Here is a 26,076-nt window from a genome sequence, read left to right on the forward strand (position 1 = left end):
ATCAAATATACACTTTTGAGTAGTAACTACGCTGGTTACCCAAAAAGAATTTTATTATCCCTTGAACAAATTTAACTATCCTCCTAATTGATCACCAAATTAAAGAGGAAAGGATAAACACTAACACAAATCAATTAAAATAATACAAGTAGCGCCGCACATACATGCATCACACATCTGATCTTTCTAGCTCTTTCAAGAATCTCCCCACTATCTTTCCCTATATATATTCGCATACACATATCTCTGCTGCACAGCCAGCTCCCATTCATACACACACAATAAAGACAACATTTATATATTCAGAACCAAAAAAAAAAAATGGTGAACGCACGATCAATAGGAATCGGAATGGACTACACGGCAAGCAGCAAGGTGGCTGTGCGGTGGGCGATCGACAACCTCGTACGAGGAGGCGACTGTATCATCGTAATACATGTCGTCTCTCCCAAAGCTGATGCTTCTTCTGCTATGCAGCTGTTCGCCGACACTGGATCTCGTACGACGTCGTTTCTCGATTATTTTTCATCCCTTTACAGTTAATTTAGTTAACGTAAATGTAAACTGTATGTAATCCTTAATTTTTTATTTTTTATTTTTTCATTTTTTTTGGGGGGTTTCAGCTTTGATACCTCTGGAGGAGTTTAGAGAGATGAAAGTGTCGAGGAAATATGGACTTAACCCCGACCCTGAGGTTCTTCATATGCTCCATACAGTTTCCATGCAGAAAAAGGTAATTCTATCTCAAGTAAGTTTAGTGTAAGAGCGTTTTACATTTATATATATATATATATAATTTTTAGTTAAAATATTTTTTTTTCTAAATTTATAAAAAGTATTATTTTAACTAAAAAATATTACATGTTTCTTGATGGTCTCATACAAGACTTACTCTTCTATCTTTTACTCAACGACTATATCTGATCTCTTTGTTCCTCCTCCCTCTTCTTTTTCTGGAAAGTTTTTACTTTTTATATACTCTGTAATTTTTTAAAATGCAATTCTAATTTCTCATTTATTTCTGTTTAATTGTTTTTAATACCTAACAATTTCTCATATACTTTTTTTTTTTAAATTTTTTGTTATTGATGGTATGGGTAAAACAAATGATAATACATGCATATAGGTGGAGGTGGTGGCAAAGGTATATTGGGGGGATGCAAGGGAGAAAGTGTGTGGAGCAGTGGATCATCTCAACCTTGACTGTGTTGTGGTCGGAAGCAGAGGCTTAGGACTTCTCAAAAGGTATTATCTTTGTCACAACTTATACAATTAGAATTCGAATCTTAAATAACACTATTTTTTTTTTACTATTTCAAAAAAAAAAATTTTAAAATAGAGTTATTTTTCGTCTTGTAACGTACAATGTTTTAATGCATACCAATTTCATACGAGCAGGATATTGCTTGGGAGTGTGAGCACATATGTGGTGCAAAACGCTACATGTCCAGTTACTGTTGTGAAAGGGAAGGTTAAATCCTAAGTCCATACCCTTCGTTGTGAACTTCAAATGGGATTGTAGATACTATATTACAAAAATATACTTTTAATCTATCAATTAATTATTATTCAAAATATTAAAATATAAGGCATGCTTTTACTTTATTTAAACTGTATTCGTCAATTGTTATACAAGTGTAAGATTCTCTTTATATTTTTTTATAATACAAGTGTAAGATTCTCTGTATATCGATCTTTTTATATTTTGCACCTTCAAGACGAGCTAATCATAGTGCCACTAATAAGCCTCTTTGCAACGTAATCAATAGGATTTGAAGAGATTAAAGGACCACGATTAAACTAGAAAAAGAAAGTAGCTAGTGCGAAATTACAATAAATAGTCATATGAAACTCTAATAAGAACATCATCAAGCTAAGCAGCAGACCCGGCCCGCATAATAATTGAGAGATCATATTTGAACAAATTGAAATGCGGATCTTATATTTCAACATAACAATCAATTGAGAGAACATAAATATAGTTTTAAAAAAATACGTAAACTCCCTAAATTAATCAATATTTTAAAAAATTATTTTTAATTTAGGAATGTGCTATAGGCGGGCATGCATATTAGCACACGCCGTTGGTCTTGCTCTTCCGATCAGCCACGAACTTTTTCCAGGCGTTGGTGATCTCCAGGGTGACTTCACGTTCAGTCTTCTTGTGAACGGCGCCTTCACCATCGGCGGCGAATTTGGCGCCGACCCTGGCGGGGAGCGTTTCCAGCTCGTGGATGACTTTCTCGATGTCGTTGACCAGGCGCTCCGCCAGGGTCCGGGAGAAGTCCTCCCGGATGACGACGCGCAGCACGGTGACGTGTTCGGCGTCGGGCGGCATGGTGTACGCCGGCACGATCCAGCCGTAGCGGCGGAGCATGTCGGAGATCTCGAACTCGGTGTGGCGGCGGTTGTCTTTTAGCGAGAACGCCACCAACGGGACTCCCATGTCCTTCGATATGATGTTGAACTTCCCTGTCTTCTCCAATGCTTCTTTCAGTACCATTGCGTTCTCTTGACAATTCTCCATCACATTCTTGTAACCCTGCAAATATTTTCACGTGTCCAAAAATATTAAATTCACCATGAATATCATTATCCAATTCTTTTTGTAACTAATTAATTACCTCGTATCCCAAACGGATTAGTTGGTAGTATTGGGCAATCACTTGACTAGAACCTGCATATACATTCAAAAATAATATAAGCAACCGGCATGACAATTCAACTAGTCACAAGGTGAAATTTGGGAGAAGAGAAAGAGAAGAATATAAACATGAGATGAAACATCAAATTACTCTTTAGATAAAAATTTAAGGGGTTTTCAATTTTCCGGGTTAGATTAATTTGTGATAAATGGGTTTTTGGGAGTTTAATTCTTCTTCTCTGAATCCCCAACTCCAAGAGCACACACCTTCAGCCTAATAAAAAATATGAGAAGATAAATCATGGTAACTGAATTGAACACACAGAGACTAGATTTTTGCTCAATGTGCACAAGATAGTTGATGTGGTTACCTTTAGAGAAGTTGAGGGTGAAAGTAGGCTGATCAGCACCAAGATAGTTGATGTGGAAGATGAGTTCTTCAGGCAAGTCCTCCTTGCTCCTCCAGATAACCCAACCAATTCCGGCATACACAAGCCCATACTTGTGACCACTAACGTTAATACTCTTCACCAGCGGCAGCCTGAAGTCCCATACCAGATCTGGGTAAATGAATGGGGCAATGAACCCACCGCTCGCCGCATCCACATGAATCGGAGTATCCCACCTATCAGTAACGAATTAAATAGTTAATTACCGCTTAAATACTTATAAAATTCCGTGTTTTATCAGGAATTTAGTATATTTACCCGGTTGCCTTGTTCTTTTCGACCAAGAGATCGTTCAAGTGCTTAACATCTTCGAATTCTCCATTGAGAGTGGATCCTAAAATGGCAGCAACGCAAATGGTGTTTTCATCCACCATTTCTACGGCTTTCTCAGGGTCCATAACGTAGTACCCATCTCTCAACTTCACCTCTTTCAGCTCCACCTCAAAATACCTTGCAAATTTCTCCCAACATACCTACGTACATACAGATGCATTCCGTCTCAATTAAAACTTTAAGTTAATAATTAATTTTCATATTTAGTATGGATATATATCATATGTCCAAATCAAATCCTCTAAACAGATTGCACATTTATTATTTATAAATATTAGATGTCTGAATCGAATGTTGTGAACGGATCATAAAAGTCTAGTATAGTGCATGCATGTACCTGAACGTTGGAACCAGTAACGATGTTTGGTTTGTCGGTGGGTTTACCCGCGGTTTTCATCTTGTTCTGCCATTTTCTCTTGAACGCTAATCCGGCGAGCATGATGGCCTCCGATGACCCGACCGTCCCCACTCCCACGGCGGCCTCTCCCTCGCTCAGCGGCGCGTTGAAGATGTGCGCAATCATGTTCACACATCGATTCTACACAACACCCACAACCATTAGCCAACTTCAGCTTCATAAAACATAATACAACCGATAAAACAGTCTTGCACCCAATCCCATAGTTGGACAAATAGTCTATACTAATTTCAAATGTTTTATAAAAGTATACATTGTGCTTTGTTGGTTATACTCTTGCATATACTAATAGTAAAGTACAAAGTTCAATTTTGCAAAACACAATATTATCAAGTATAAAATTTCCTCTATTTTCTACATCAAAACTTTTTTGACAATTAATTTTTTATTAATTAGTTGCTTGACTTTGTTTAGTTGTTTTTTTTTTTTTTTTTTTTATGCTTTCTGTGTTTTGAGTAAATATTAGGAGATAAAATGGGGATGAAAAATAGAAATTCACTGTTTTCAGTAACTCGATCACACACAGTAAATCAATGAAACAGAAAACCTAACGAGCATCAAATCGTCATTTCAAAAATAGAAATTTACTGTTTTCAGTAAATCGATCACAGTAAATCAATGAAACAGAAAACCTAACGAGCATAAAATTAAATCGTGATTTCTCTTACCTGGAGCTCAGTGGTGACGGGATACTCGTCCATGTCGACGTAGTTTTTGTTAATGGAGGCCATGATGAGCCTATCGCACTCCGGCTCCATCCACGTCGTCACGAAGGATGCCAGATTCAGCCTCGGATTCCCGTCCAACATCAGCTCATCGTTTATGATCTGGTACGCCGCCTCCTTCGGGATCGACATCTGCGGCATCTGAAATCTGCAGATTCCGGCAACATTCCGGCATCAACAATTTTCAAAAAGAAAACAGAAGAAAAGGAAAATTAAAGCACGACCAAAAGCTTACCGGGGAAGCGACGTCCTGACATATCGGGAGGCGAAAGTGGAGTGGACGGAGGCATCGGTCGCGGCGGCAGTCCTTGACAGAACCATTGTAACGTACGCACGGCGGATGATCGACGGAGAACGGCGGTGGCGAGGCTGGAGAGAATTGAAGTGAACAGATCACTGAGGTGAATGCAAGTGGACACAATTTATAAGCTGTTAGTCTGTTACAGAGATTGGGAGAGAGGGCAGGGCACATCTGTAGGAATAACGTGGTGTTAATTTATTTTTATTTTTTATTAATTAATTAATCCAATATTATTTAATTTATAACTAATTAATGAAGCAAGTTATATGTTGTAATAATTGACATTTCCCAAAAGCAATCCTTGATGAGGTGTTATTCTTTAGAAAATTATTTTATGAAGAGTGTAGAGAAAACTAAATGGTTGAAGTATAATAACCATCTTGGTTGACGTGAGTACTCGTGCACTTTTGTCGCTTAAGAGAGGTCGAGAGTTCACAATCTCTTTCGTATGAAAACTAAACGCCTTTCTCTGCTGCTCAACTTCGGCTTCCACTGTCGGCCTCCGGCCGGAGCTCTAATGGAGCTTTGAGTCGGCGGTTTTGGTCACCTTCTATGTTTGCTCTCGCTCTTCTTCCGCCCCGACCACCGTCGCAGCTCCGTCCGCCTCCGACCACCGCCACAGATCTTCTTCTTCCGTTTTCTCTCCCTTTTAATAAAATAATAGTAGGTAGGTATTGGGGTTTGTGTTGGTAGTCTTGAACTCCCAACCCTACTTTGACTTTACCCACATTTTATTTTCTCTATTATTGTGTTTTCCTCTCATTAGTTTCACGAGCATTTTTCCTCTCGTTACTTTCACGAGCTTTTCATTTTCATTAGCATAAATCATTTAACTTGGTTTCGACAAGTGTTGATCTTATCCTGGGCGAGCAAAAAAGAATGATGACGAAAACCCAGATCTTTGATGAAGCTTTAAGGTCCCTGAAGGAACATAGCTTCATAGTAATGAAACAGTCTGCGATTCAAGTTTTCTATAGCATAGTTAGAAAAGTTGTTTTTATGTCTGACTGTAAGGAATGGTTTACCATTTCATTGATCATTGATGTAAACATTTTATGTTATGAATTAATGAAATAACTACGTTTACCTTAAAAAAAAAAAAAGAGATTAGTCTGAATATAATAGACTTACACATTATTAAGAGTCGGAATTTCTCTCGGCATTGGGAAAAAAAAAAGATTCATAATTTCTTTAAATAATTAATTTCTTAGTGTACACGTGTTGTGAAAGAGTATTTTCTTGGTTATTAATTTAGCATCCCGCGTGAAGAAAGGTTGAGCTTCATTTTATAATGAGTGAACATTCTTAGGGATAAAGTTTTAAATGCATTTTTATATCATAATTTTCTAAATGATTTAGGATTGTTTTTGTAGTTAAAAGAAAGTTGTTGAAACCATTTTATAAAAGGAAATTCGTTTTGACAATTCCTAAGAATGCAATTATATTTGTGGTAAAATTTCTCATCCAATGATTTTTGGTCTGATAGAATGGTGGAGGGATATATCACAATGACTCAATTTTTTAGGAAGAACATAGAATCCACCATATTAAGTGTAACTATCTCCCCTATACTACAATTACCAGCTCTATTTTGCCTTCTTGCTCACAATTTACCATATGGGTTATTTGTATAAATAAAATGTAGCTATCTTAAAATTCATGAGCGAGTGTAAAACAACGAAACATTATTAAAAAAAAAAAAAAAATCAAACAGAAGCAATCAACGGAACTGCGAAAACCAATTAAATAATGCGAATCTCACCAGCCGTAAGTGCCATAATTGCCGGCAGTTGACGCCGGACACAGTAACGTGGGAATGGACAATAGACTATTATTCCAACCTCAAAAAATACTTCATCAATGGGTTACTATTTTCTGCAAAATATCTTGAGTCCTTGACATTATTTTGGTTCAGGCCCACTAAAAAATTGCAAAAATGGGGAATGAATAAACGGACAAAAATTAAGCAATAGAGAATACCTTATAAAGAATTACGAGTATTTAAAAAAAATATTAAAAATTAAGCATTTAAGAGAAAAAATTTTATACAATATAAAAGAAAATTCAGAAGTGAGATTGTCATTAATCTCAGCTTCCCCATCTAGACATTTGAACTACTAGAATTATAAGGTTACTTAGAAAACTCTGTTATTGGACCAAAGTTAGAACATTAATATACTAACAAGTGCCATTGGACCAAACTTGGGCATGTCCCATTTGGAGAGTCATAATTTTGACTTTTGTAGTATTAAAATTCCAAGATTTGGAAGTTGGAAATGGTCCATTTCATACTTAGAGGGGAAACATTCAAAACTTTTCTTCTTTTAAAATTCGCAATCATTGACTATCGTTCTAACAACTTTTGTTATTGAAAAGATTATTTACTTTCCTATATAATATATTCTGTATCACTATATGTGTTTTGAATAGGTAGGTTGAAGATTCAAAATACTAGAATGCAAGACCCAATGCAATATTATTGTTGGTTTTTCTAGAATGTTCTAGTTACCATATGATCTTCAAAATAATAGAGGGTTTAGGAGGTAGGACCCAAAAGTCTGACGAAGGCAAAAGACAAGAAGTCACCAATGAGGAATAATGTTCAGAAGAAATTGTAAAGGGTTCAAATGATTCCTGCAGAGTGAGAATGAAATTTTATTTCTACTGTGAACTGGTCGAATATACAGAATTCATGTTCATAATGTATAAAATTTATGTTCATATAATACACATACACATAAACATAATATAATAAACATTAATTTTGTATTTTATGTTAAAGTGTTTATGTATCTTTAACTATATAATTCTATGCATTTTGGACATAAATTATATACTTTATATGAAGTCAAAAACTGTAAATTAGATCAGATTCCCTGCCCTGTAAATCCTAGTACATTAGATCAAATTCACAATGCACTGTGAATCCTAATACACAATATAGAATGTCATATTGGATCAAGTATCTTTTTGGGCGTATCCCAAACGCCTTATATACCATTTCTCATGAAAAGTTAATGATATAGTTTCACAAGATTAGCATGCACAACAAGAGTTCAAAACTTTTGATTCAGTTCATATCTAAACTCATCTCTTTGTTATACGAATGAAGGATGGATGGGATCAAATACTATTAAGAAAGAAAAAACAGGGCTCTTGGATGGCGCTTCATCCAGTGGCTTTCTGGAGCAAAGCTTCTCTGCCAGCTAAGGTTTTTAAGGTAAACAGAGTAAGATGTAGAAGAAGCTCAAATTTAAAATCAACGGCAAATAAAATAGTTCTGCATCAATCATTCCATACGAAAAAAGATCCAACTGAAGCTACTCGGAACTGGCAATTGTGTGCTAATAATAATACAGTATCATAATAATAATAATACAGATCATGATTATCTGTATAGAAGAAATCAATACTCTTGTCGCAAGGCGTTATTTCGGTTTTCTGTTCTCTGTCAACTACAATGCCATTTCCACCGCTGCATCCAAGCCTAGAACAGATGGATGGTGAGAATATGAAATGGGTTTGGTTTTCAATTCAAATCCAATGAATCCAGCATCAGTAATAAAGAAGAATATATACATACATTTATCAATTATGCCTTGGCTTTCAAGAGTTTAGCTTTCAGTTCATCTGCCACTGCGTCGATGAATTCTTCAGTGTTTAGATATGTGTCCCTTGAAAGCCTGCATAATTAGAAGACAACATTATAAACACAATGGGGTAATGTTCTTGATCAAGTCTAACTACAAAGTAATTGAAGATATTTACTAAAGGGCGTGGGGTGATACTCACTTTGACCCATGGATGATAAGTGCAAGATCCTTGGTCATCTTTCCAGACTCCACAGCACCAATGCAAGCTGCTTCAAGCTTCTCGGTGAAATCCAAGAGTCTATCATTGTTGTCCAACTTAGCCCTGTTTGCATAACATTACAATCATTAACTACATTATATATGTAGTGAGCAAAGCACTTTGCAGACAAACTCTATGCACTGGTGTAAAAGCTTGGAAAATCAAAGAATGCTGTACCTGTGAGCAAGTCCTCGTGTCCAAGCAAAGATGGAGGCAATGCTGTTGGTGCTGGTTTCACCACCCTTCTGATGAACTCTGTAGTGGCGTGTGACAGTTCCGTGGGCTGCTTCAGCCTCAATAGTTTTTCCATCAGGGCAAACCTAAACCAAATTCATACACCTCTCAGGCTCAAGGATTAAGATTACCATTAAACTACAGAGACCGAAAATTGATTGATAAGTTAAATTGATATGTGGGATGCAAACAAAAAGCATCATACAATAGGACAAGCAAAACAGCACATTCACAAAAATGTAGCTACAGTAAAGCATACCAGGACAGATGTCATCAACCCAAGGGATCCAAAACCTGTTACAAGGATAAAGAGAATAGGTATCTCAGAAAGAGACCAGGAGCTGAAAATTGGAAGCGAAATGAACAGGTCCCTCAATAAATACTTCTACTGATGTAGACAAAGGTTTCAACCAACAGTGTCCACACAAAAGATTAAAATATACTAAGTCAAAATAATCTACATCATTCACAGACAAACAGTGAAAACATAAAATCATTTTCACTCTACCTTGAGCTAGGAAATCACTCTGCACATCCCCATCGTAGTTCTTGCATGCCCATACATAACCACCATCACTCTTCAATGCATAAGCAACCATATCATCAATGAGACGGTGTTCGTACCTACCTCACAAATGGAACAATTAGTCTCAACAATAGTCAATGCAAGATCCATCTTTCCCAAGAAAGAGAATTCTCACCAAATTCCAGCCTCTTCAAACTTTGATTTCCATTGAGCCTCATAGACTTCTTGGAAGATGTCCTTAAACCTTCATGAAAATGTTAAATTTAGCTAAAAGGAAGAAATAGTATTTGGTAAACAAGTAAAACATAAAAGAAATCTAATGGAGATGAAAAGTGGATTACCTCCCATCATATTTCTTGAGAATGGTATTCTTTGTACTGAGATACAAGGGCCATTTCTTTTGGTATGCCATATTCATTGAAGCATCAGCAAAAGCATGAATAGACTATAAAGAAGAAAACAGTAATTTGTTAGTCAACAGCAACACAAATTTAACATGTCTGATCCCCCAGAAAACATTCTAATAAAAGCAGAGAAAAACATGAAACATGAGAGAACTACAAACAAACCTCATCTGTGTTGTACATGGAAAGGGCAACTCCTCCAGCCCCAGTGAAGTTGTAAACCTCTAGCTCAGTCTTTTCATCCTTACCTTCTGGCACTAGAAACACAAATAAATATCCATTAGGAGAATACATACAATCAGTAGGAAAAGAACAAGAAAGCAAAGCAGATTCACAACATTACAGATAGATGGAACCAATAAATTTTTAAAAGTCTAAGAAAGGCTTTTACCAAAAACCAGTTTGAGTTTTCCAGCTCCTTGAATAACTGTATCAGTTGCTCGGTACTGATCACCAAATGCATGTCTTCCAATGCATATTGGTTTGTTCCAACCTGATGAATGAAAAAGAATGTAACTGGCACATTTACAGCATTGGCAGGAACAAAAGATTAACTTTCAAGAATCTTAAAAACAGTACTTGGGACAAGGCGGGGAATGTTCTTGCAAAGAATTGGCTCTCTGAATACAGTGCCTGTATGAAAAACCCATAATCCACCATTAACTAGCAGTGAAAAACTTTTTAAGCAACAAATGTCAAACAGGAATACACAATCACCATTCAAAATGTTCCTAATTGTCCCATTTGGACTCTTCCACATATGCTTCAGGTCAAACTCCTTCACACGAGCTTCATCTGCAAACAAGAATCACATTGTATCATCAATTCATCACCAAATTAAATTTTCAAAAAAAAATACCAAAGACCAAAAAGTAAAACCAAAGGATTTTTTTAAGTAAAATGAAGTGCATATTCCAACGATAAGCAGATATACAAACCTGGAGTTATTGTTGCACACTTAATTGCTACATTATACCTACAATTACAAAATAATTAAACATCAACAGAAAGAAAATACTGTCATTTAATGTTATATACAATATCATGATTTGCAATCAGACTAAGCATATCTCCAATAAATTACAGGACAGAAAAGGTTCAGACATACTTCAAGGTAGCCTCTGCACTTTCAACTGTAACCTTATCATCTGTGGCATCACGGTGAGGGAGGCCAAGGTCAAAGTACTTTATATCCAACTCCAGAAAAGGCAGAATGAGCTAAAGCATGCAAAAGACAATCCATACATAGATAAGCAACTTTATAATTATTAGAATATGCAATATGCTTATTAAGCAGGAAAACTTGTTACCTTATCCTTGATTGATTGCCAAATCACTCGGGTCATTTCATCCCCTGGTTACAAATATTCAGAAAAAAAAAAACAAATAAGAAAAGGAGGACGCCTTACTGCTTTACAGTTGTGTTGCACTTAAAATAGTCAAAAGCATTACTGTTTAGCCACTCAAGGTTCATGACTTCATAAATATATATAGACTTATATGAAAGAAAAAAAAAATCATACAAACTGTTGAAAATTAATACTTCCAACAAAGATCGTCATGAAATCTAAGACCTCCAAGTCAATACTTTAAGAAACTTGTTTAAGTATTTAAAAAATAAAAAAAATAAAATCAGAACGATGAAATATAAACCGATGCTGAAAAGATATTTAGTTGTTTACTTTTCCAGCTATCTCTGACATAATGTCCCACCAGTTCACAGATATTAGATATTATGATTAAAAGTACAGAAAAAAAAAATAATGCAAAGCAGGAACAATGATATTCTTCCTACATATTTTTCATCACAACATATATTTCAACGACTTTACATGCTTAAAAAAAATTATCAAACACTTGAGACGATTTGCAACCACGACCAAGGAAATAGTGTTTTAGCACACAGATCTGAGCCAGAGCAATCAACAGATCGGAGAGGCGAAAGGAAAAGAGAGAGAGATCTCACCGTCCATCTCGACGATGGGGTTGGCAACCTTGATCTTCTCGAAAGCCATTCCGGATGGATCGGAGAATGAAACTCAGGCTAGTGTGAGAGATTCGGAGATTACAGGAGAGATCTCCGCCGGCGGCGAGGAGACTGGAGAGAGTAAGTAGAGAGCGGTGAAGTAGGTGGGCGCTGCGGCAACGGAGAGGAGAGAAGGAAAATGAAAGATCTCAGAGTGCTTTATATAGTAGGCGGGGGGAGTTTAGAAAAATGAAAGATTTTTTTTTATTAAACGAAATTGCGGAGTTGGTCATTTTACGACTCTTTGTTTGAGCATTTGACCTTCCCTTCACACAAATGACAAAATGGAAAATATCGCATTCCCACGTATAACGTATTGATTGAATTTTCTGTTTTATGAGATAAGGATAAATGGATAATGTTTATTTTTATTAAATTGCTATTATTGTAAAAATAATATTAATTAACAAGTAACTAATAACATAAAGTTTATGTTTATGTTTATGTATAAATTATTTATTTGAGTGATCAATGATAATTTCAGTTGATCATATATTGAGTAGAGTTCACAAATCAAGTCTCACCTAAACACGCATACATCTTCGAATAGTGATGTCAAATTTTTTTTTGTAAATCAAAATTGCATGAGGAAAAATGATGAGTTTTTCATCACTTCGAACTCCCCGAGTATGGAGCAAGGGCATGAATTAATAAATTATTAAGCCATGGAATTTTGGAATGTGAAATTACCAACTGATCCCTAGCCTCCTCTAGGATTTTCTTTCAATGAATTGTAGTGGTTGAAGTTGGGAATCTTGATTCTGACTAAAGATATTATTGTCCCTTAGAAAATTTCATGAGACTACAATTAAAAGTGTATAGGACAGTGGTTGAACCACAATTATCACAATTAATTAAATATGAAATTAAAACATTTCTATTTGTAGGTCTTCTAACACTACTCATTATTATAGTACATTTTATTTTTTTCTATTTTTGTCCATATTTTTTAGTTCACATTTCTATTTGTAGGTCTTCTAACACTACTCATTATTATAGTACATTTTATTTTTTTCTATTTTTGTCCATATTTTTTAGTTCTTCAGTTTTTTTTTTTTTTTTTAAATAGAAGTTGGAAAATACTTTAAATGAAAAATGAAAAAAAAAACATTATAAAAATAATTCCCTTTAAGTGAGTTCACATTTAGATAATGGAAAAGTGGAAACATATAATGAAAAATATGGGTGAAAAGTAAAGTTGAAAATTAAAAATAATAATAATAATAATAATAATGATTCCATGTTAAAGATAGGCCCTTTTAAAAGTCTTGCTCACCGCTTCTAGAAGTATTCAATGGCTTCGCGATAGAGTTCGGTGAAATCATGGCGTCCACTTCTGCAGGCCATGCTCTCTTCTATTTATTATTACGGAGAATTATTTTTTATATGTCATCGGTCATTCGGTCCCAATTTTATTATTATTTTTAAAATTTTGGTTGGACCTTAGGTTAGGTCCTCAAATTTTCGATAAAAATTAAGTTAACCAAATCGAAATAAATTTGTTCAGCGGTAAATCGGTTATATATATAATCAGGTTTAAATAATACTACGTAATTAAGTAGTTTCGCAAGAATGTAGATTAATAAGTGGGCACATATAAGTGCACATCAATCTTAGGCTGTATTTAGAAATTTAGAAAATGATTTTTGGAGATCATTTTCCCGGTTTCCCGTGTTTGAATGCAATTAAAAAATCCAGTCAACATAAAACATTTTTCGTTAATTAGAAAAATTCTAGTCATTTTCCGCCACGCTCAAAACATGATTTCGGGAAAAGAAGGTGGTTAAATCGCTCAATATCCTGCTTTAATTAATTAAGTCAAAACAACAAAAGTAATATTAGATTAATTAAATATAATAATACAAGAAAAGTCTATCATGTTGATCAATATCAAATATAACTCAAAAATTTTGAGAGTTGTCTTGTACCAAGTGTAATGAAGAGATTATGGGAACAATGTTACTATTACACCAATACAAATCCTAAAACTGAAGTTTATTTGCTTGCGAAGAAGATAAGTGAAAAGGGAGTAAAAAGAGAGTTACATTATGATACCGTGAAAGATCATTTTGGATGGTAGGTGATTAGAGATAAAAGTCACTCAATATTTTATGATTTTTATCTTAACATTCTCCCTTTTTTTTTTCTTTTTTTTTTTTTTAAATCTTAAGATTCTCCTTTTATAGCTAACATTTAGAGAGATGGAAGACTTCCCCATTAGATTTCAAATGACACCTTCAGATTATTGACAAGGAGTGACAGTGGGTTTCCTCGTCACAAAAAAAGTCCTATGAGTCTATGACTCTATGAGCAATAATATTATCTTTATTCTTACTTTATTTAAAAAATAATATATAAAAATATAACAGTTTGTAATCAAATTGGTCACTTCATAAATAACCAAATATGAATGTGAAAAAATATGGAAGAGACCATATATGATAATCCTTTTTCAAACTGCATACATAAATATTTGACAGTGACAACTTACTTGAGGTCAGAGACGTGCTTATCCAAGAAAGCTTGTGCCAGATTACTGAAACTTACACTAACTTCACCAGCTGCAGCATACCTCTTGATCACATCTACTACTTCCGGCTTCAAGATTTCTTTCTTGTTCGATGCATTGCAAAGATAATACAATGCCCCAAGACTGTAATTCACCTGCCAAATTTACGATTCAAATATCTTAAGATCAATTTCACTTATCTATTTTAAAATAAAACGTGTATGTCCAAACTTCAGATCGAGAGGTTGATAGCATTAAACTCTCCCCACTCCTTATACTGATAGGATATGCAAAACTATTGTGATAGTAATGCCAGAAAGACAAAAGGCAAATGACAAAATGTGATAACAATCATAGGGATTCTGAACTGACACAACATAAAATCATCTGGATATGCACTTGCCATGAAAGGAAAACAAAGTGGTATCATCATACCATAAAGTTGGTGTTGTTGGGGTGTTTTCTCTCTTTTTCTTTTCCAATCACACAAATTCATTATCAAATTAGGTGATTAGTCTCATTTCCAATTATGCAAATTCATTCTCAAATTAGGTAATCAGTCACATTAAAAAAAAAATTAAAAAAAAAAGTGATTGTCCTGTCAGGCTGCTAACAACTAACAAGAATATAATATTGACACAAATAGATGGAGTGACCAAACTTTAAAACAGAGAAATAACACTATCAAGAATGAGTCAGAGCAAAAATCTTCAAAATCTTTTGCTTATTAACAGGAGGCTATTCCTATTTTGATGTAAAACACACAAATTTTATACTCATGTTATAGAAACACTTGATTATCTTAACAGCATAAATATAATCTTCTTTACCGTGTTTCTAACAGGACTTGATAGGCATTGTATGACAAGAGGGATCCCACCACTTTGTGTGACAAGTGCAGCATTCGCTGGATCTGCATATAAAACTGCAGCACATGAGGCGAACACATTCAAAGAACAAACTCTTTGCAGAAGAGCAAGAGTTATTGATCACAGCCACAACTTGATATCATACCTGCACAGCAATTGCAGATTCCTCCAACACCAAATTCCACAAGCCTCTCGTTAGGCTCGGTTATACAATCCAGGAAAAGCTCTATAACATTGAGCTGTTCAAAATCACAAGTTCACCACAGTTGTTCTAGTGAGAGCAGAATTTAATCAACAAAAGCAGACCGTATAAAGATCCAGAACCTGGCGCAAAAAAGTATAATTGTATGGATCGTATGCAAAGTTCGCCAAATTAGCAACTATCTGCTCTTTTGTCTCTGTAAACAATAATAAGAATGTGTAAGTAAACTAACAAAGAAATCTCTAAGAGAAGGAAAACATATTCGTGAGAACAGGCACCATATTCAGCTCTAAACCTATTTAGTGAAATATAACATACAATCAGACGTATTAGTTTCAGCAATCTCGCAAACGAGTCATCAATAAATTCTAATAAACTATAAATTCTTAAGGACTTCAATAGGACTAACAGAATGCTTCATTTTAGCAATTTATCGAGCAGTTAATGTGCAGACTTGTGCAGACGGTAAGGTACTGAGGTATGATGCCCTAGTCAGAGAAATCGAAATAAGAAACTGAGAATTGATCTTCAAAGAGATGCATTACCTTCATCTGATGCATTTTGAAACCGAGTCACCAGTTCCTGGAACAAGTTATAGGCACACAAATTTGATGGAACATCCATACTCGTAAAAGGAATAGTCATAATTGCATGAAAACGAAGCAGTATAGTCGCGACCTACCTGAAGGTATTGCACCCTGGGAGTTCCATACTTCCCGGTGCGCTCTTCCTGCCTTTGATTGTTTGTGAACATTTAAACTGCAAAGTGAAAAGAGCAAAAATCATGCGGCGATCTCTTGCAAGTTAAATTCTATATTCTATGACATCTAATTGGCGTCTATTGATCAATAGTTTAACAACCCTCGTTGGTGTGGGTGTATATTAAGTAATAGTAACCTCTCCCTAATTGATAATATAATCATGAAAATATCAACTCAATTTAGGAAGACTAGTTCATCATATTTTTTTACATAAACTTGTAATTTTGTAATTATTAAGTACAATTAAAGTTAAATTTGTAATTGTAATTTTGTAATTATTAAGTACAATTAAAGTTAAATTTGTAATTTTATATAATTTTATAGTTACTAAGTACAGTTAAAGTTAAACTTGGCTGAGTTGCCAAGCATTTTAATTACCGATGAACAGTTGATACCTCACAATCGCATGATAATTGTTGTGAATAATAACCAGGCAAGCTTATAGCACTTTTATTTATAGGATCTGAATTTAATATCTTATTTTCGTTCATAAAATTTAAACTTCAGTACTGCCGTCATTACATGGTAGGCAATTTGGATACTGTGTATTTTTTTTCGGTTTACCCATCTCGTTTCGGCCGAAATTGCTTACTCTTTTCAAACTGTGTTTCTGTTATCATGCTGAAAACAAAGCGAAGCAAAGTTGCAATGGCGTGAAGTGATAAACTATAATTTCACATGAACCATGAGGTTCCATTGCTGTTCTGAAGGCAATGATTTTAAGGAAAACATTGCAACATATAGTATTAGCTTTTGCATGGAAGCATAGCAAGTTTGAATATTAGTACATTACGTCATATGCAAGAAACTCATGCTCTTAAAGGCATTACAAAATTGATCCATTTATTTTTGAATATCAAAATCTACAATCACTGCAACCGGGAAAACACACACGGTGTGCCTTTGATACACTCATCATCAACAAGAAAAGCAACTCATTCCATATCCTGCAATATCAATGTGATAGAAGTAAGCAGAAAGCCAGAAATTAGAACATCGAAAAAGTTAATTGAATGAAGAGGCACAGTGGACTACCTTGTCGGCAATTACAGTTCCATCTGGAATTTCTAACTTGGCAGATTTTGCAGTAATCGTGACCTTCCCCTGAGGAAACAAAGGCAAATTAGAGTCGGAAAAAGAGCAAGCGAAGGGAAGAATATCCCGAGTGTCAAAATAATGCCAGCTGTAAAAGGTCATAAGCTAATGTTAAGTACCTTCAAAGTAATGCCAGATCCAAACCATACATCCCCTGACACCTTTAAGCTATCCAGTTCAACAATACTGGGAATGGACTTAAAGCGAGCCAAAAAGTTGGCAACCTAGAAAGGTAGGTAAGAAATTAGTTGCATATGCAGAAAGCTGGCACATGAATATACCACACTGATTGCTTGAATAAATCTTAACCTTCTTGAATTCAGGTCCTAATTCAATAGAAGGATTCGAAGGGTTGGAACGGGCAGGGTTCCTAACAACATAGCCATCATCCGTCAAGGTGTAAAGATCGGACTGCAAAATATCACAATCGAGTTAGTAATCTATAAATTAAGAATATACATGCCATAAATTTAATGCAAGAGTGCAAGACTTTAGTAACCTGGACTAGGAGTAAATCAGAAGTTGCTTTTACTGGAAGGAAGCGAGATCGGGGAACATTGACACCAATAGCATGATCAAAGAACTGGTTGAAGACCACTTATCAGAGATTGTTCAGGGAAAGTTTAAAACAAAAAGAATTGATGAAAGAAATCAAATATCAAGAGCAAAAAACTGAACAATAGCTCTGAGACATGATTTCCTCACCTTAATTGCAGCACCGGCAGCAGTTTCAAGTTGAAGTACTTTAACCCCATCCACTTCCTAGAAATTAAATAATGTGTCAGAATCTTTATCGAAATACCACATCTTCCCCATTTCATGCTTAACAGCATAACTACTACCTTGGGGTTGGGAATGATCTCCATCTTGAGTGCATCTGCTTGGACAAGTCTTTTAATTGCATTCAGATTCACCCACCTGCACGAGGTTTGACAAATTAAAAAAATCTACACTGCAAACAAGAGCAGAGGTAATGAAGTTCAAGTTCAAAACAGTTCACAAGCCACTTACAAATTGTTGGTGTTGAAAATTTTGAATTTTTCTATTGACTTGAATTCATTAACCTACATGGAACAGGTATTACAACATTAGAGATGCTGTCAACTTAGGATTCACATGTACAGCAAGCATGCACTTTCATAGAAGATTCTTGAACAGAAACAAGCATGATAAGATTCAATTTTAGCATGACAGTGAATAACACAGTGAAGATCAGATGAATTTGCAATCAGTTTCCCGATAAGAGCAGAATATAAAACAGAAGCTTGACACAGTGAAGGTCAGATGAATTTGCAATCAGTTTCCCCATAAGAGCAGAATATAAAACAGAAGCCTGAATTAATTTTAAGCTAAACTATCATGATATCAGAAAGGGTGAGGAAACTAACAACTCCATTTGAGATGAGGAAGAGGGGAAAGAAAAAAAGGCACTGTGAAGAGGGATATAGCCACTGTGAAGGTGATGCATAACATCCATTTGGGTAAAATCTAAAAAAGTTTTAATGCTAATCTAATTATATTTTAGTTGGCTATCAAATACCAGACTCCACAAGATGGTAATTCAAGAAGATCAACAGGAGAAAAAACAAAACCAAGAGGCAACATGCATAGGCTAGAATACAGTACAATTTTTTAGAGGTACTAGTAGAGAATTGCAACTATTAGATAATATCGTTGACAAAGCTTCACACGTACCAACTAAACAGAAATGGTAAACATTAAAGGCAAAGTAAGGGAAACATTTAAATTCAAGAACTCACATGTTCGTCAGGGACTTGGGCTATTTCCAGAAGCTGCACCAGCCAACCAAAAGAAGCATCATTAAATTACCATTGATATTAACAGAACTTGCATCCAACCAAAATAATTAAAAGATCCACTTCCAAAAATAAGTAACACTAAAGCAATCGTCATAACTTAAATTTAGTTCAACTAGACTAGTAAACTAGCATAAACAACCTAGAGGGACTACCTAGGGAGGCACCTGAAGACATTCCTGAAAAAGGCACAACCTTTGATACTTACAAATTAATGATTAAAAGTGTTTATTGGCAGGGATGACTTAAATTAACGGGCCAAGAGTTGAAGTGACAAAAGATAAACCAGATATACCTGCACTTTTCCTTCATAAGAAATTAGGGTACCACCTTTTACATCAGCCAATGTTTTGGGTGTAACCTGCAAGAATTTAGAGTTAACTGTTCAGAACTTTTTTTATTTTATAATAACAAAGGAAGAACATTAGGATTGAAAAGTATTCAGAAATTTAACAAAACTATCCACATGAATACCTCCATGCAATACTCATTCTTGTTGTTGATCAAATGATTTAGAATCTCTGTAAAAGTGAATTAAGGAAGCGATAGGAATAATGAAATTGAAGCCGATAGTGGTCTTTACTAGTAACTGATAATGTATTTGTAATAAACCTAATAGTACGAAGGATACTTAGATCAACCAGAGCACCCAAGTTATCCGAATTGGCAACAAAGACATACTCCTTGCCCTGCAATCAGTTTTAATTGATAATAACTTGAGAAAACAATCAACAAGTGAAAAGTTTCAAAAATGTATTCTGATAAAAGAATATAAGGCCATGAATTTACAAACCTTTGACAATAGGGCATCAAGTTTACCACTGTTCATCAATGCAGGGAATACATCACCATGACCTGGTGGGTACCTAAACACATTCAAATCACATGACAATAAGGAATGTAAGATTCAAAGAGAATAAGAAATAAAACATAAACAGTAGCATTGGACATGGATCAACAATATGCAAATAGGAGCTTTGTGTGGAAGCATGAAACAATACCCAAACCAAAAAAAAAAAAAACAAAACAAAAACAAAACAAAAAAAAAAACCTAAAACAAAACAAAAAAAATCAACATAGCATCAAGTACTATATTGGAGCTTTCCAATCTAGAGTAAGCAGATAAAACCATTTACTAATATATACATAGCTCACATACCATCCATCCTTTCCAGCATTGCCTTTGCATGGTAAAGGTAAAAAGTCTTCAACAACAAGACGAGGGTACTGGCTCTGTAAGAATCACAAGTGGTATAAAGCTTAATCAATCAGAGACTGTGAACCAACATAAACGACTTTCGAGGTAACGGCACACTTGCGGTACCTGGTTGAAAGTGTGGATCTCTATGTTGGAATTTGCATACTTTTCTATAATCTGTATTTCACATACACAACCAATACATCAACATTTGAAGACAGCATGGAAGTGTGAAGCCGTGACATCAATTTAACATTATATGACAGTGAAATTATTTGACCTTCTGTGTATCATCATGAGTGTTGAATGAATTCATCAGAAGCAGGGGCACACTGCATCCATACTTGGAATTGAGACTCTACAAGGAACAGGAAATGTTAGTAGCATGCAAAAGTGGAGGAAGAAGAAAATGGGTTGGGTAAATGATTAGAAGACAAAATACCTCAATTTGCTTGACAATTAAGTCAAGGAATGTCAAACCATTACGGACTTCGATAACTGACCTGTAGCACAGAAAAATGTTTAGTATTTTAAGGACTTGGATAAAACGCCTGAGGAACAACAATCATGAATTGCATAGCCGCATAGGATAGGAGAATATCATATTCCATATGAACCTTAATTATGGCCAACAGCTGGATTAATTTTTATAAAAATACTCTAAAAAAATAAATAAACAAATCTGTTAACATTCTTGATATGTTTTAAGGGCTTTTCTGAGCCAACGAAAATGCTATATCAAGTGTTAAGTATGCTCTAAGCCATTTGCATATACATGAGATTTTTATTTTTAAATTAAAAGAATTGTAGAATCAAAACATACTTTGGACCAGTGCATCCCATTGTTGTTCCCAATCCTCCATTAAGCTTTAAAACAACAAGCTTGTCCAAGAGCTTCTTGGTTTCTGCTGGATCTGCGATAGATCAAAACCAAAATTTTAAGTTTCTAAACAACACTTTGGATCGGAATGTGGATCCACTAGCAAATCATTAATCTAAACTATCTGAAACCTGAATTCCTTTCCCTACTAAATCTAGTTAAGACAAAAGAACAAAGTACCTTCAGAGAGAGCTGCCAAATTGTCATAAGGCACCACCACCTCATCAGTTGGAGTCTGGATCTTACCCCATTCAATATGCTGGGCTTCACCGCTATGATTTCCAAACGTCACAACACATAACATGTTCATGATTAGGAATAAATAGATGCAGCAGTTTCTCCAGGACTACAAATATTCTACAATTTACTAATCCAGAATTTTTCCAAATTCATAATCCAAAGAAAAATTGAACAAAATGAAACAGGTATTTATTTATTGATTCCAGCTTACTATAAACATATCTCGATTAAAAAAAAAACAAGGAGAGAGAGAAAACTAGCTTAGATTAAAGTAAACTGGAAATCTAAGATAAAACAAAATAACTTCCATAATGGCGACATAAATAGCTGATGAACTCTAACCATCACATAATTCAACATGAAAATAACTGATTCCACCGTACCTCAAATAGCGAGTAACGAGGTTAATGAATCCAGATTTCTCATTTTCACTGCAAAAAGAAGACAAAACACAACCAGAAAAATCAACATAATTATCCAAATCAAGCATTCAAAACAGCAGATCATGCGGAGCTGAGAGGAAGACTAGCCTGATCTGCGTAAGGCCGGCAACGGCGGACGTAAGCTTCGAGAGCTTCTCGGTATCAGCAGGGCTGAGAGTAGCAGTAGCCATTTCAGAAACAGAAACAAATCTCCGATCTGGAGAGAGGAAGTATCAATCTAGAGAGTTCCGGGAAGAGTGATTTGAAAGCCTTGAAGGTAGAACCGATGAGAAGAGTATATATGCGAGTGTGAGCTGGTGAGGTGAAACAGATGGCAGTTTGACAAAAGACAAGTAAAGAATAAAGAATTGAAAAAAAAAATAAGAAAAAAAAAAAAAAAAAAAAAAAANAAAAAAAAAAAAAAAAAAAAAAAAAAAAAAAAAGCCCAACGGAATTGCGCGAGTAAAATTATATGGGCCTGTTTTCACGCCCACGGAGATGGAGAATATGCCTTAGAATATTTCTTTGCATGCCGAAAGAAAATTTCTAACACAACAAAAATACATTAGGACCATATTTGATAACATAGTTAGCTTATCAATTAATTTTAACTTATTTGATCATTAATAGTCGTTTGAATTGATTAAACAGTCAGTGTTTGATTAATTAACTTTTTGTAACAACTTATTGTTTTAAAACACTAAAATTCAAAAAATTAGTCAAAGCAACTTTTTCTATTAGTTTTTCGATAATGTCATTTTACATGTAATCAGCTATAATCAAACATCTTTTTACAATGAGATAATGTTATTAACTAGTCAAGCCCAATAACTCAATCAACTAGCAGTTATTTATCAAACACCCGCTATGTATAATTCCAATCGTTATACCCTGCACCACGATGCACATAGCAATGTGCACCACGTACGTAAAACGACGTCGTTTTGGTGTTAGTGGACACGGACGCGAATGACTCCAGGGAATTCATTATCTATAATACACATAATCATTATCTAGAATACACAGAATGTTTGCCCAGAATACACAGAATATTGACACACAATACACAGAACTCATCCTCCTAACATTCGAATGCACAAACACATCACAACCTGTGTTAATAACATGAATACACAGAATATTGACACAAAATACACAGAACTCATCCTCCTAAACATTCGAATGCACAAACACATCACAACATGTGTTACTAACATGAATACACATAACGGTTGCCTAGAATACACAAAACGGTTGCCTAGAATACACAGAATGATTGCCTGGAATACACAGAATATTAACATAAATACAAAGACCGGGCGAAACGGGAAACGTGATTTTTAAAGAAACGGACAATTAGTTTACAATGCTCAAAACGACGTCGTTTAGGTACGTGGTGCACATTGCTATGTGCACCGTGGTGCACGTTATAATTTGCCGTATAATTTGAATAAGTTCATAAATTTTTGAGAAAGTTTGTAGTTGTTATTTGTAAGTGTATTCTGATTAAAATTTAATTTGTGACTTTAGTTTGCAAAACACTCCAATAACATAAATTAGTTTAGGTAGGCAGAAGAAAGTAGTATACCAGCATTTGGTGTTGGGGTAGGCAAAAGAAAGTAGTAATAAACAACCAACTTACCCTTTAGGACCACTTTATACCTCCATTAATTCCATGACCCATCGTGTCATTGCTACCTTACATAAATACCTCTAATTTGACTACATTTTTATAGTTACACATCATTCAACCTCTATAGTTTTAATCTTTTAGAAAATAATGTGGGCAATTCGTCAAGTTAATTAAACAATTGGCATAATAATAATAAAGTTTCAAGTTTGATTATTGTTGGAGCTGGTAACATAATTTATTTAGTCTATTACATGATTATATGTCTAATACAAGTGTAATTTTATACTTTCGCATTGCCTAACTTTTGAATTGGCCTGGATTACACATTGCATAAATTGTTCAAACTTATCATCATACATGACTATCTAGTTAATATTACGTACACATGCATAATAAACATATTAAAGCCCAACACTAAAAATCAATTGGTAACCTGTAATTATAGGTTACCTAAGGTTTCAGCGATCTTTTCTACACTTTTCGACTATAATCACCGGCGACCGGCAACCGGATCGTCGCCGGTCACTATTGGAGGAAGCGACCAATTTGCCGAAGAGTATGGCCGAAAAATGTTGAAAGGGTCGTCGGAACCCTAGGAAACCTGTAATTATAGGTTATCAATCGGTTTCTGGGCTTCCATACTTCCAAATAGCATATTTAATTGCAACTTTTGAAATGAGCTTAATTGACTTTTTGAATAAAGTTCAGGGACTCTTTTGACCATTTTCCCCAACTTCCAATTGATGCATTGAAAGTGATGAGCGAGTGTAAGAAACCTAATTCTTATACTTGAAGACCACAAGTTTAATTTTTACCAACGCGTTCACAATCAAGCACATTAGATATGATTTTTCTAATGTAATTTATTTATTTTGAGTGATTACAAATTATTACATATAAACAAAATCTACTAGTAACCAGATCCAAAATTCCAAAAAGTGCCAAATTTGATTCTAATTGTTACATTTCTAGATCTTTTAGTGACCAAGATTCATCTTCTTATCTAGATTTCTATGCACGGGGTTGATTCATTGATTTTGACCACACAGAGTTTTTCATATATACATATAGTGTTTGTGTAAGACAGCTAACATTCGTTTTCAACGATGTTTATTTGTTGATTTGAAGGTTTTGTTATTTTATAGAATGCCTACGAAAGAGGCCAAGTGTCCTGAGGAACAATCGTTATACCCTGCACCACGGTGCACATAGCAATGTGCACCACGTACGTAAAACGATGTCGTTTTGGTGTTAGTGGACGCGGATGAGAATGATTCCAGAAAATTCATTATCTATAATACACATAATCATTATCTAGAATACACAGAACGTTTGCCTAGAATACACAGAATGTTTGTCCATAATACACATAATATTGACACAAAATACACAGATGTTAGTGGACGCGGATGCGGACGCGAATGACTCCAGGGAATTCATTATCTATAATACACATAATCATTATATAGAATACACAGAACGTTTGTCTATAATACACAGAATGTTTGCCCAGAATACACAGAATATTGACACAAAATACACAGAACTCATCATCCTAACATTCGAATGCACAAACACATCACAACATGTGATAATAACATGAATACACAGAATATTGACAAAAAATACACAAAACTCATCCTCCTAAACATTCGAATGCACAAACACATCACAACATGTGTTACTAACATGAATACACATAACGGTTGCCTAGAATACACAGAACGGTTGCCTAGAATATACAGAATGATTGCATAGAATACACAGAATATTAACATAAATACAAAGACCGATCGGACGATTAGTTTACAATACTCAAAACGACATCGTTTAGATACGTGGTGCACATTGCTATGTGCACCGTGGTGCACGGTATAATTTGACTCTGAGGAAACCTTTTGTGGGTTTATTTTATATCTTTTTAAACATCAATTTAGCGAATTCTTTGTGCTGTTTTATCACTATGCCAATACCATTGGCAAGATTCAAACTGAAAAGACAAATATCTAATATATGTCCCTATAGTACATAGTGTAGTGTTGTGCGCTTATAGGTTTAAGTCATAACAAATTGCAGGTAATTCATTTGAGATGATTAAGGAATCAAAATTAACGACATTTCTATAATTACGATAATGTATTGAAAATACTTGATATTGTATTCTCAGATAGTTAATAATGTACACACGTGAATGCATGATAAGACATTTTATTAGTTTCGCAAGAGATTGTAAAGTGGTACTTTAGTTAAGGTCAAACTTCCACTCTATTGTGGTGGATTGAGATACTTGAGTGCCTTATCATTTAGTGTTCTTGTTGAGAGGTCTGTGCATTGTGAAAAAAGGACTATATGGTGCTTGATAAGATTCAAAGGGAGTCGAGAAGAGTTCAGAGTGAAGTTGTTCAATTGTCCAGTGCTGACCTAACGAAAGGGGCAATCTATATATAGTGCTTGATAAAATTCAAAAGGAGTCGAGAAGAGTTCAGAGTAAAATTGTTCAATTGTTCGTTGCTGACCTAACGAAAGGGGCAATCTAGG

General features: G+C 34.9%; 5 protein-coding genes across 8 annotated transcripts; 1 reads left to right on the forward strand and 4 right to left on the reverse strand.

Annotated features, from left to right (window-relative positions):
* Positions 1 to 298: 298 nt before the first annotated feature.
* Positions 299 to 1,575, forward strand: LOC115998684 (universal stress protein PHOS34-like). The gene is made up of 4 exons (XM_031238314.1): positions 299 to 499; positions 624 to 733; positions 1,127 to 1,245; positions 1,399 to 1,575. The coding sequence occupies exons 1-4, from the start codon at positions 322 to 324 to the stop codon at positions 1,481 to 1,483; spliced, it is 492 nt and encodes a 163-aa protein (XP_031094174.1). The 5' UTR covers positions 299 to 321; the 3' UTR covers positions 1,484 to 1,575.
* A 299-nt stretch (positions 1,576 to 1,874) lies between these two features.
* LOC115998683 (glutamate decarboxylase-like) lies at positions 1,875 to 6,783 on the reverse strand. 3 transcript variants are annotated; one of them, XM_031238313.1, is made up of 8 exons: positions 6,633 to 6,783; positions 4,805 to 4,938; positions 4,513 to 4,717; positions 3,764 to 3,964; positions 3,352 to 3,566; positions 3,016 to 3,269; positions 2,625 to 2,677; positions 1,875 to 2,542 (listed from the first exon to the last, which is right to left on the reverse strand). In XM_031238313.1, the coding sequence occupies exons 2-8, from the start codon at positions 4,888 to 4,890 to the stop codon at positions 2,072 to 2,074; spliced, it is 1,485 nt and encodes a 494-aa protein (XP_031094173.1). In that variant the 5' UTR covers positions 4,891 to 4,938; positions 6,633 to 6,783; the 3' UTR covers positions 1,875 to 2,071. The 3 variants fall into 3 exon arrangements, with proteins under 3 accessions (XP_031094173.1, XP_031094171.1, XP_031094172.1); XM_031238311.1 differs by lacking the exon at positions 6,633 to 6,783 and adding an exon at positions 5,247 to 5,315; XM_031238312.1 differs by lacking the exon at positions 6,633 to 6,783 and adding an exon at positions 5,247 to 5,287 and having other exon boundaries at positions 4,805 to 5,041.
* A 1,322-nt stretch (positions 6,784 to 8,105) lies between these two features.
* Positions 8,106 to 12,053, reverse strand: LOC115999269 (isocitrate dehydrogenase [NADP]). 2 transcript variants are annotated; one of them, XM_031239125.1, is made up of 16 exons: positions 11,853 to 12,053; positions 11,197 to 11,240; positions 10,995 to 11,104; positions 10,825 to 10,862; positions 10,604 to 10,681; positions 10,466 to 10,519; positions 10,278 to 10,379; positions 10,052 to 10,143; positions 9,824 to 9,927; positions 9,658 to 9,726; positions 9,465 to 9,580; positions 9,216 to 9,250; positions 8,900 to 9,042; positions 8,663 to 8,785; positions 8,454 to 8,553; positions 8,106 to 8,345 (listed from the first exon to the last, which is right to left on the reverse strand). In XM_031239125.1, exons 1-15 carry the CDS (start codon positions 11,899 to 11,901, stop codon positions 8,463 to 8,465), a joined length of 1,248 nt encoding a protein of 415 aa, XP_031094985.1. In that variant the 5' UTR covers positions 11,902 to 12,053; the 3' UTR covers positions 8,106 to 8,345; positions 8,454 to 8,462. The 2 variants fall into 2 exon arrangements, with proteins under 2 accessions (XP_031094985.1, XP_031094984.1); XM_031239124.1 differs by having other exon boundaries at positions 8,106 to 8,357; positions 11,853 to 12,052.
* Positions 12,054 to 14,217: 2,164 nt separating this feature from the next.
* On the reverse strand, positions 14,218 to 16,401 carry LOC116000084 (armadillo repeat-containing protein 7). Its single transcript, XM_031240104.1, has 6 exons — positions 16,175 to 16,401; positions 16,038 to 16,074; positions 15,615 to 15,688; positions 15,436 to 15,529; positions 15,252 to 15,334; positions 14,218 to 14,576 (listed from the first exon to the last, which is right to left on the reverse strand). The coding sequence occupies exons 1-6, from the start codon at positions 16,244 to 16,246 to the stop codon at positions 14,400 to 14,402; spliced, it is 537 nt and encodes a 178-aa protein (XP_031095964.1). The 5' UTR covers positions 16,247 to 16,401; the 3' UTR covers positions 14,218 to 14,399.
* A 501-nt stretch (positions 16,402 to 16,902) lies between these two features.
* LOC116000373 (UTP--glucose-1-phosphate uridylyltransferase) lies at positions 16,903 to 22,215 on the reverse strand. The gene is made up of 21 exons (XM_031240447.1): positions 22,014 to 22,215; positions 21,867 to 21,914; positions 21,424 to 21,515; positions 21,187 to 21,277; positions 20,806 to 20,866; positions 20,644 to 20,721; positions 20,490 to 20,540; positions 20,325 to 20,398; positions 19,959 to 20,031; positions 19,797 to 19,854; positions 19,640 to 19,686; positions 19,461 to 19,526; positions 19,109 to 19,141; positions 18,360 to 18,412; positions 18,191 to 18,266; positions 18,054 to 18,110; positions 17,848 to 17,931; positions 17,658 to 17,759; positions 17,468 to 17,572; positions 17,289 to 17,357; positions 16,903 to 17,200 (listed from the first exon to the last, which is right to left on the reverse strand). Exons 1-21 carry the CDS (start codon positions 22,094 to 22,096, stop codon positions 17,189 to 17,191), a joined length of 1,413 nt encoding a protein of 470 aa, XP_031096307.1. The 5' UTR covers positions 22,097 to 22,215; the 3' UTR covers positions 16,903 to 17,188.
* Positions 22,216 to 26,076: the final 3,861 nt, after the last annotated feature.

The sequence above is a fragment of the Ipomoea triloba genome, chromosome 12, assembly GCF_003576645.1.
Source record: "Ipomoea triloba cultivar NCNSP0323 chromosome 12, ASM357664v1".
Taxonomy (NCBI): Eukaryota; Viridiplantae; Streptophyta; class Magnoliopsida; order Solanales; family Convolvulaceae; genus Ipomoea; species Ipomoea triloba.

What these genes read in the sequence shown, in the direction of transcription:
- LOC115998684 (XM_031238314.1), top strand. Translation starts at nt 322, where the DNA reads ATGGTGAACGCACGATCAATAGGAATCGGAATGGACTACACGGCAAGC. An exon ending in GTTCGCCGACACTGGATCTC is followed by an intron (nt 500 to 623) that starts GTACGACGTCGT and finishes GGGGGGTTTCAG; the next exon opens with CTTTGATACCTCTGGAGGAG. An exon ending in CAGTTTCCATGCAGAAAAAG is followed by an intron (nt 734 to 1,126) that starts GTAATTCTATCT and finishes ACATGCATATAG; the next exon opens with GTGGAGGTGGTGGCAAAGGT.
- LOC115998683 (XM_031238311.1), bottom strand. An exon ending in GTCAGGACGTCGCTTCCCCG is followed by an intron (nt 4,718 to 4,804) that starts GTAAGCTTTTGG and finishes CGGAATCTGCAG; the next exon opens with ATTTCAGATGCCGCAGATGT. An exon ending in TTACTGGTTCCAACGTTCAG is followed by an intron (nt 3,567 to 3,763) that starts GTACATGCATGC and finishes GTATGTACGTAG; the next exon opens with GTATGTTGGGAGAAATTTGC.
- LOC115999269 (XM_031239125.1), bottom strand. Translation starts at nt 11,901, where the DNA reads ATGGCTTTCGAGAAGATCAAGGTTGCCAACCCCATCGTCGAGATGGAC. An exon ending in GAGTGATTTCCTAGCTCAAG is followed by an intron (nt 9,251 to 9,464) that starts GTAGAGTGAAAA and finishes TCCTTGTAACAG; the next exon opens with GTTTTGGATCCCTTGGGTTG. An exon ending in GGTTGATGACATCTGTCCTG is followed by an intron (nt 9,043 to 9,215) that starts GTATGCTTTACT and finishes AATTTGGTTTAG; the next exon opens with GTTTGCCCTGATGGAAAAAC.
- LOC116000084 (XM_031240104.1), bottom strand. Translation starts at nt 16,246, where the DNA reads ATGTTCACAAACAATCAAAGGCAGGAAGAGCGCACCGGGAAGTATGGA. An exon ending in ATTATACTTTTTTGCGCCAG is followed by an intron (nt 15,530 to 15,614) that starts GTTCTGGATCTT and finishes GATTTTGAACAG; the next exon opens with CTCAATGTTATAGAGCTTTT. An exon ending in CAAGTCCTGTTAGAAACACG is followed by an intron (nt 14,577 to 15,251) that starts GTAAAGAAGATT and finishes TAAATTTGGCAG; the next exon opens with GTGAATTACAGTCTTGGGGC.
- LOC116000373 (XM_031240447.1), bottom strand. Translation starts at nt 22,096, where the DNA reads ATGGCTACTGCTACTCTCAGCCCTGCTGATACCGAGAAGCTCTCGAAG. An exon ending in GGGTGCTCTGGTTGATCTAA is followed by an intron (nt 19,687 to 19,796) that starts GTATCCTTCGTA and finishes TCACTTTTACAG; the next exon opens with AGATTCTAAATCATTTGATC. An exon ending in AGAATGAGTATTGCATGGAG is followed by an intron (nt 19,527 to 19,639) that starts GTATTCATGTGG and finishes AAATTCTTGCAG; the next exon opens with GTTACACCCAAAACATTGGC.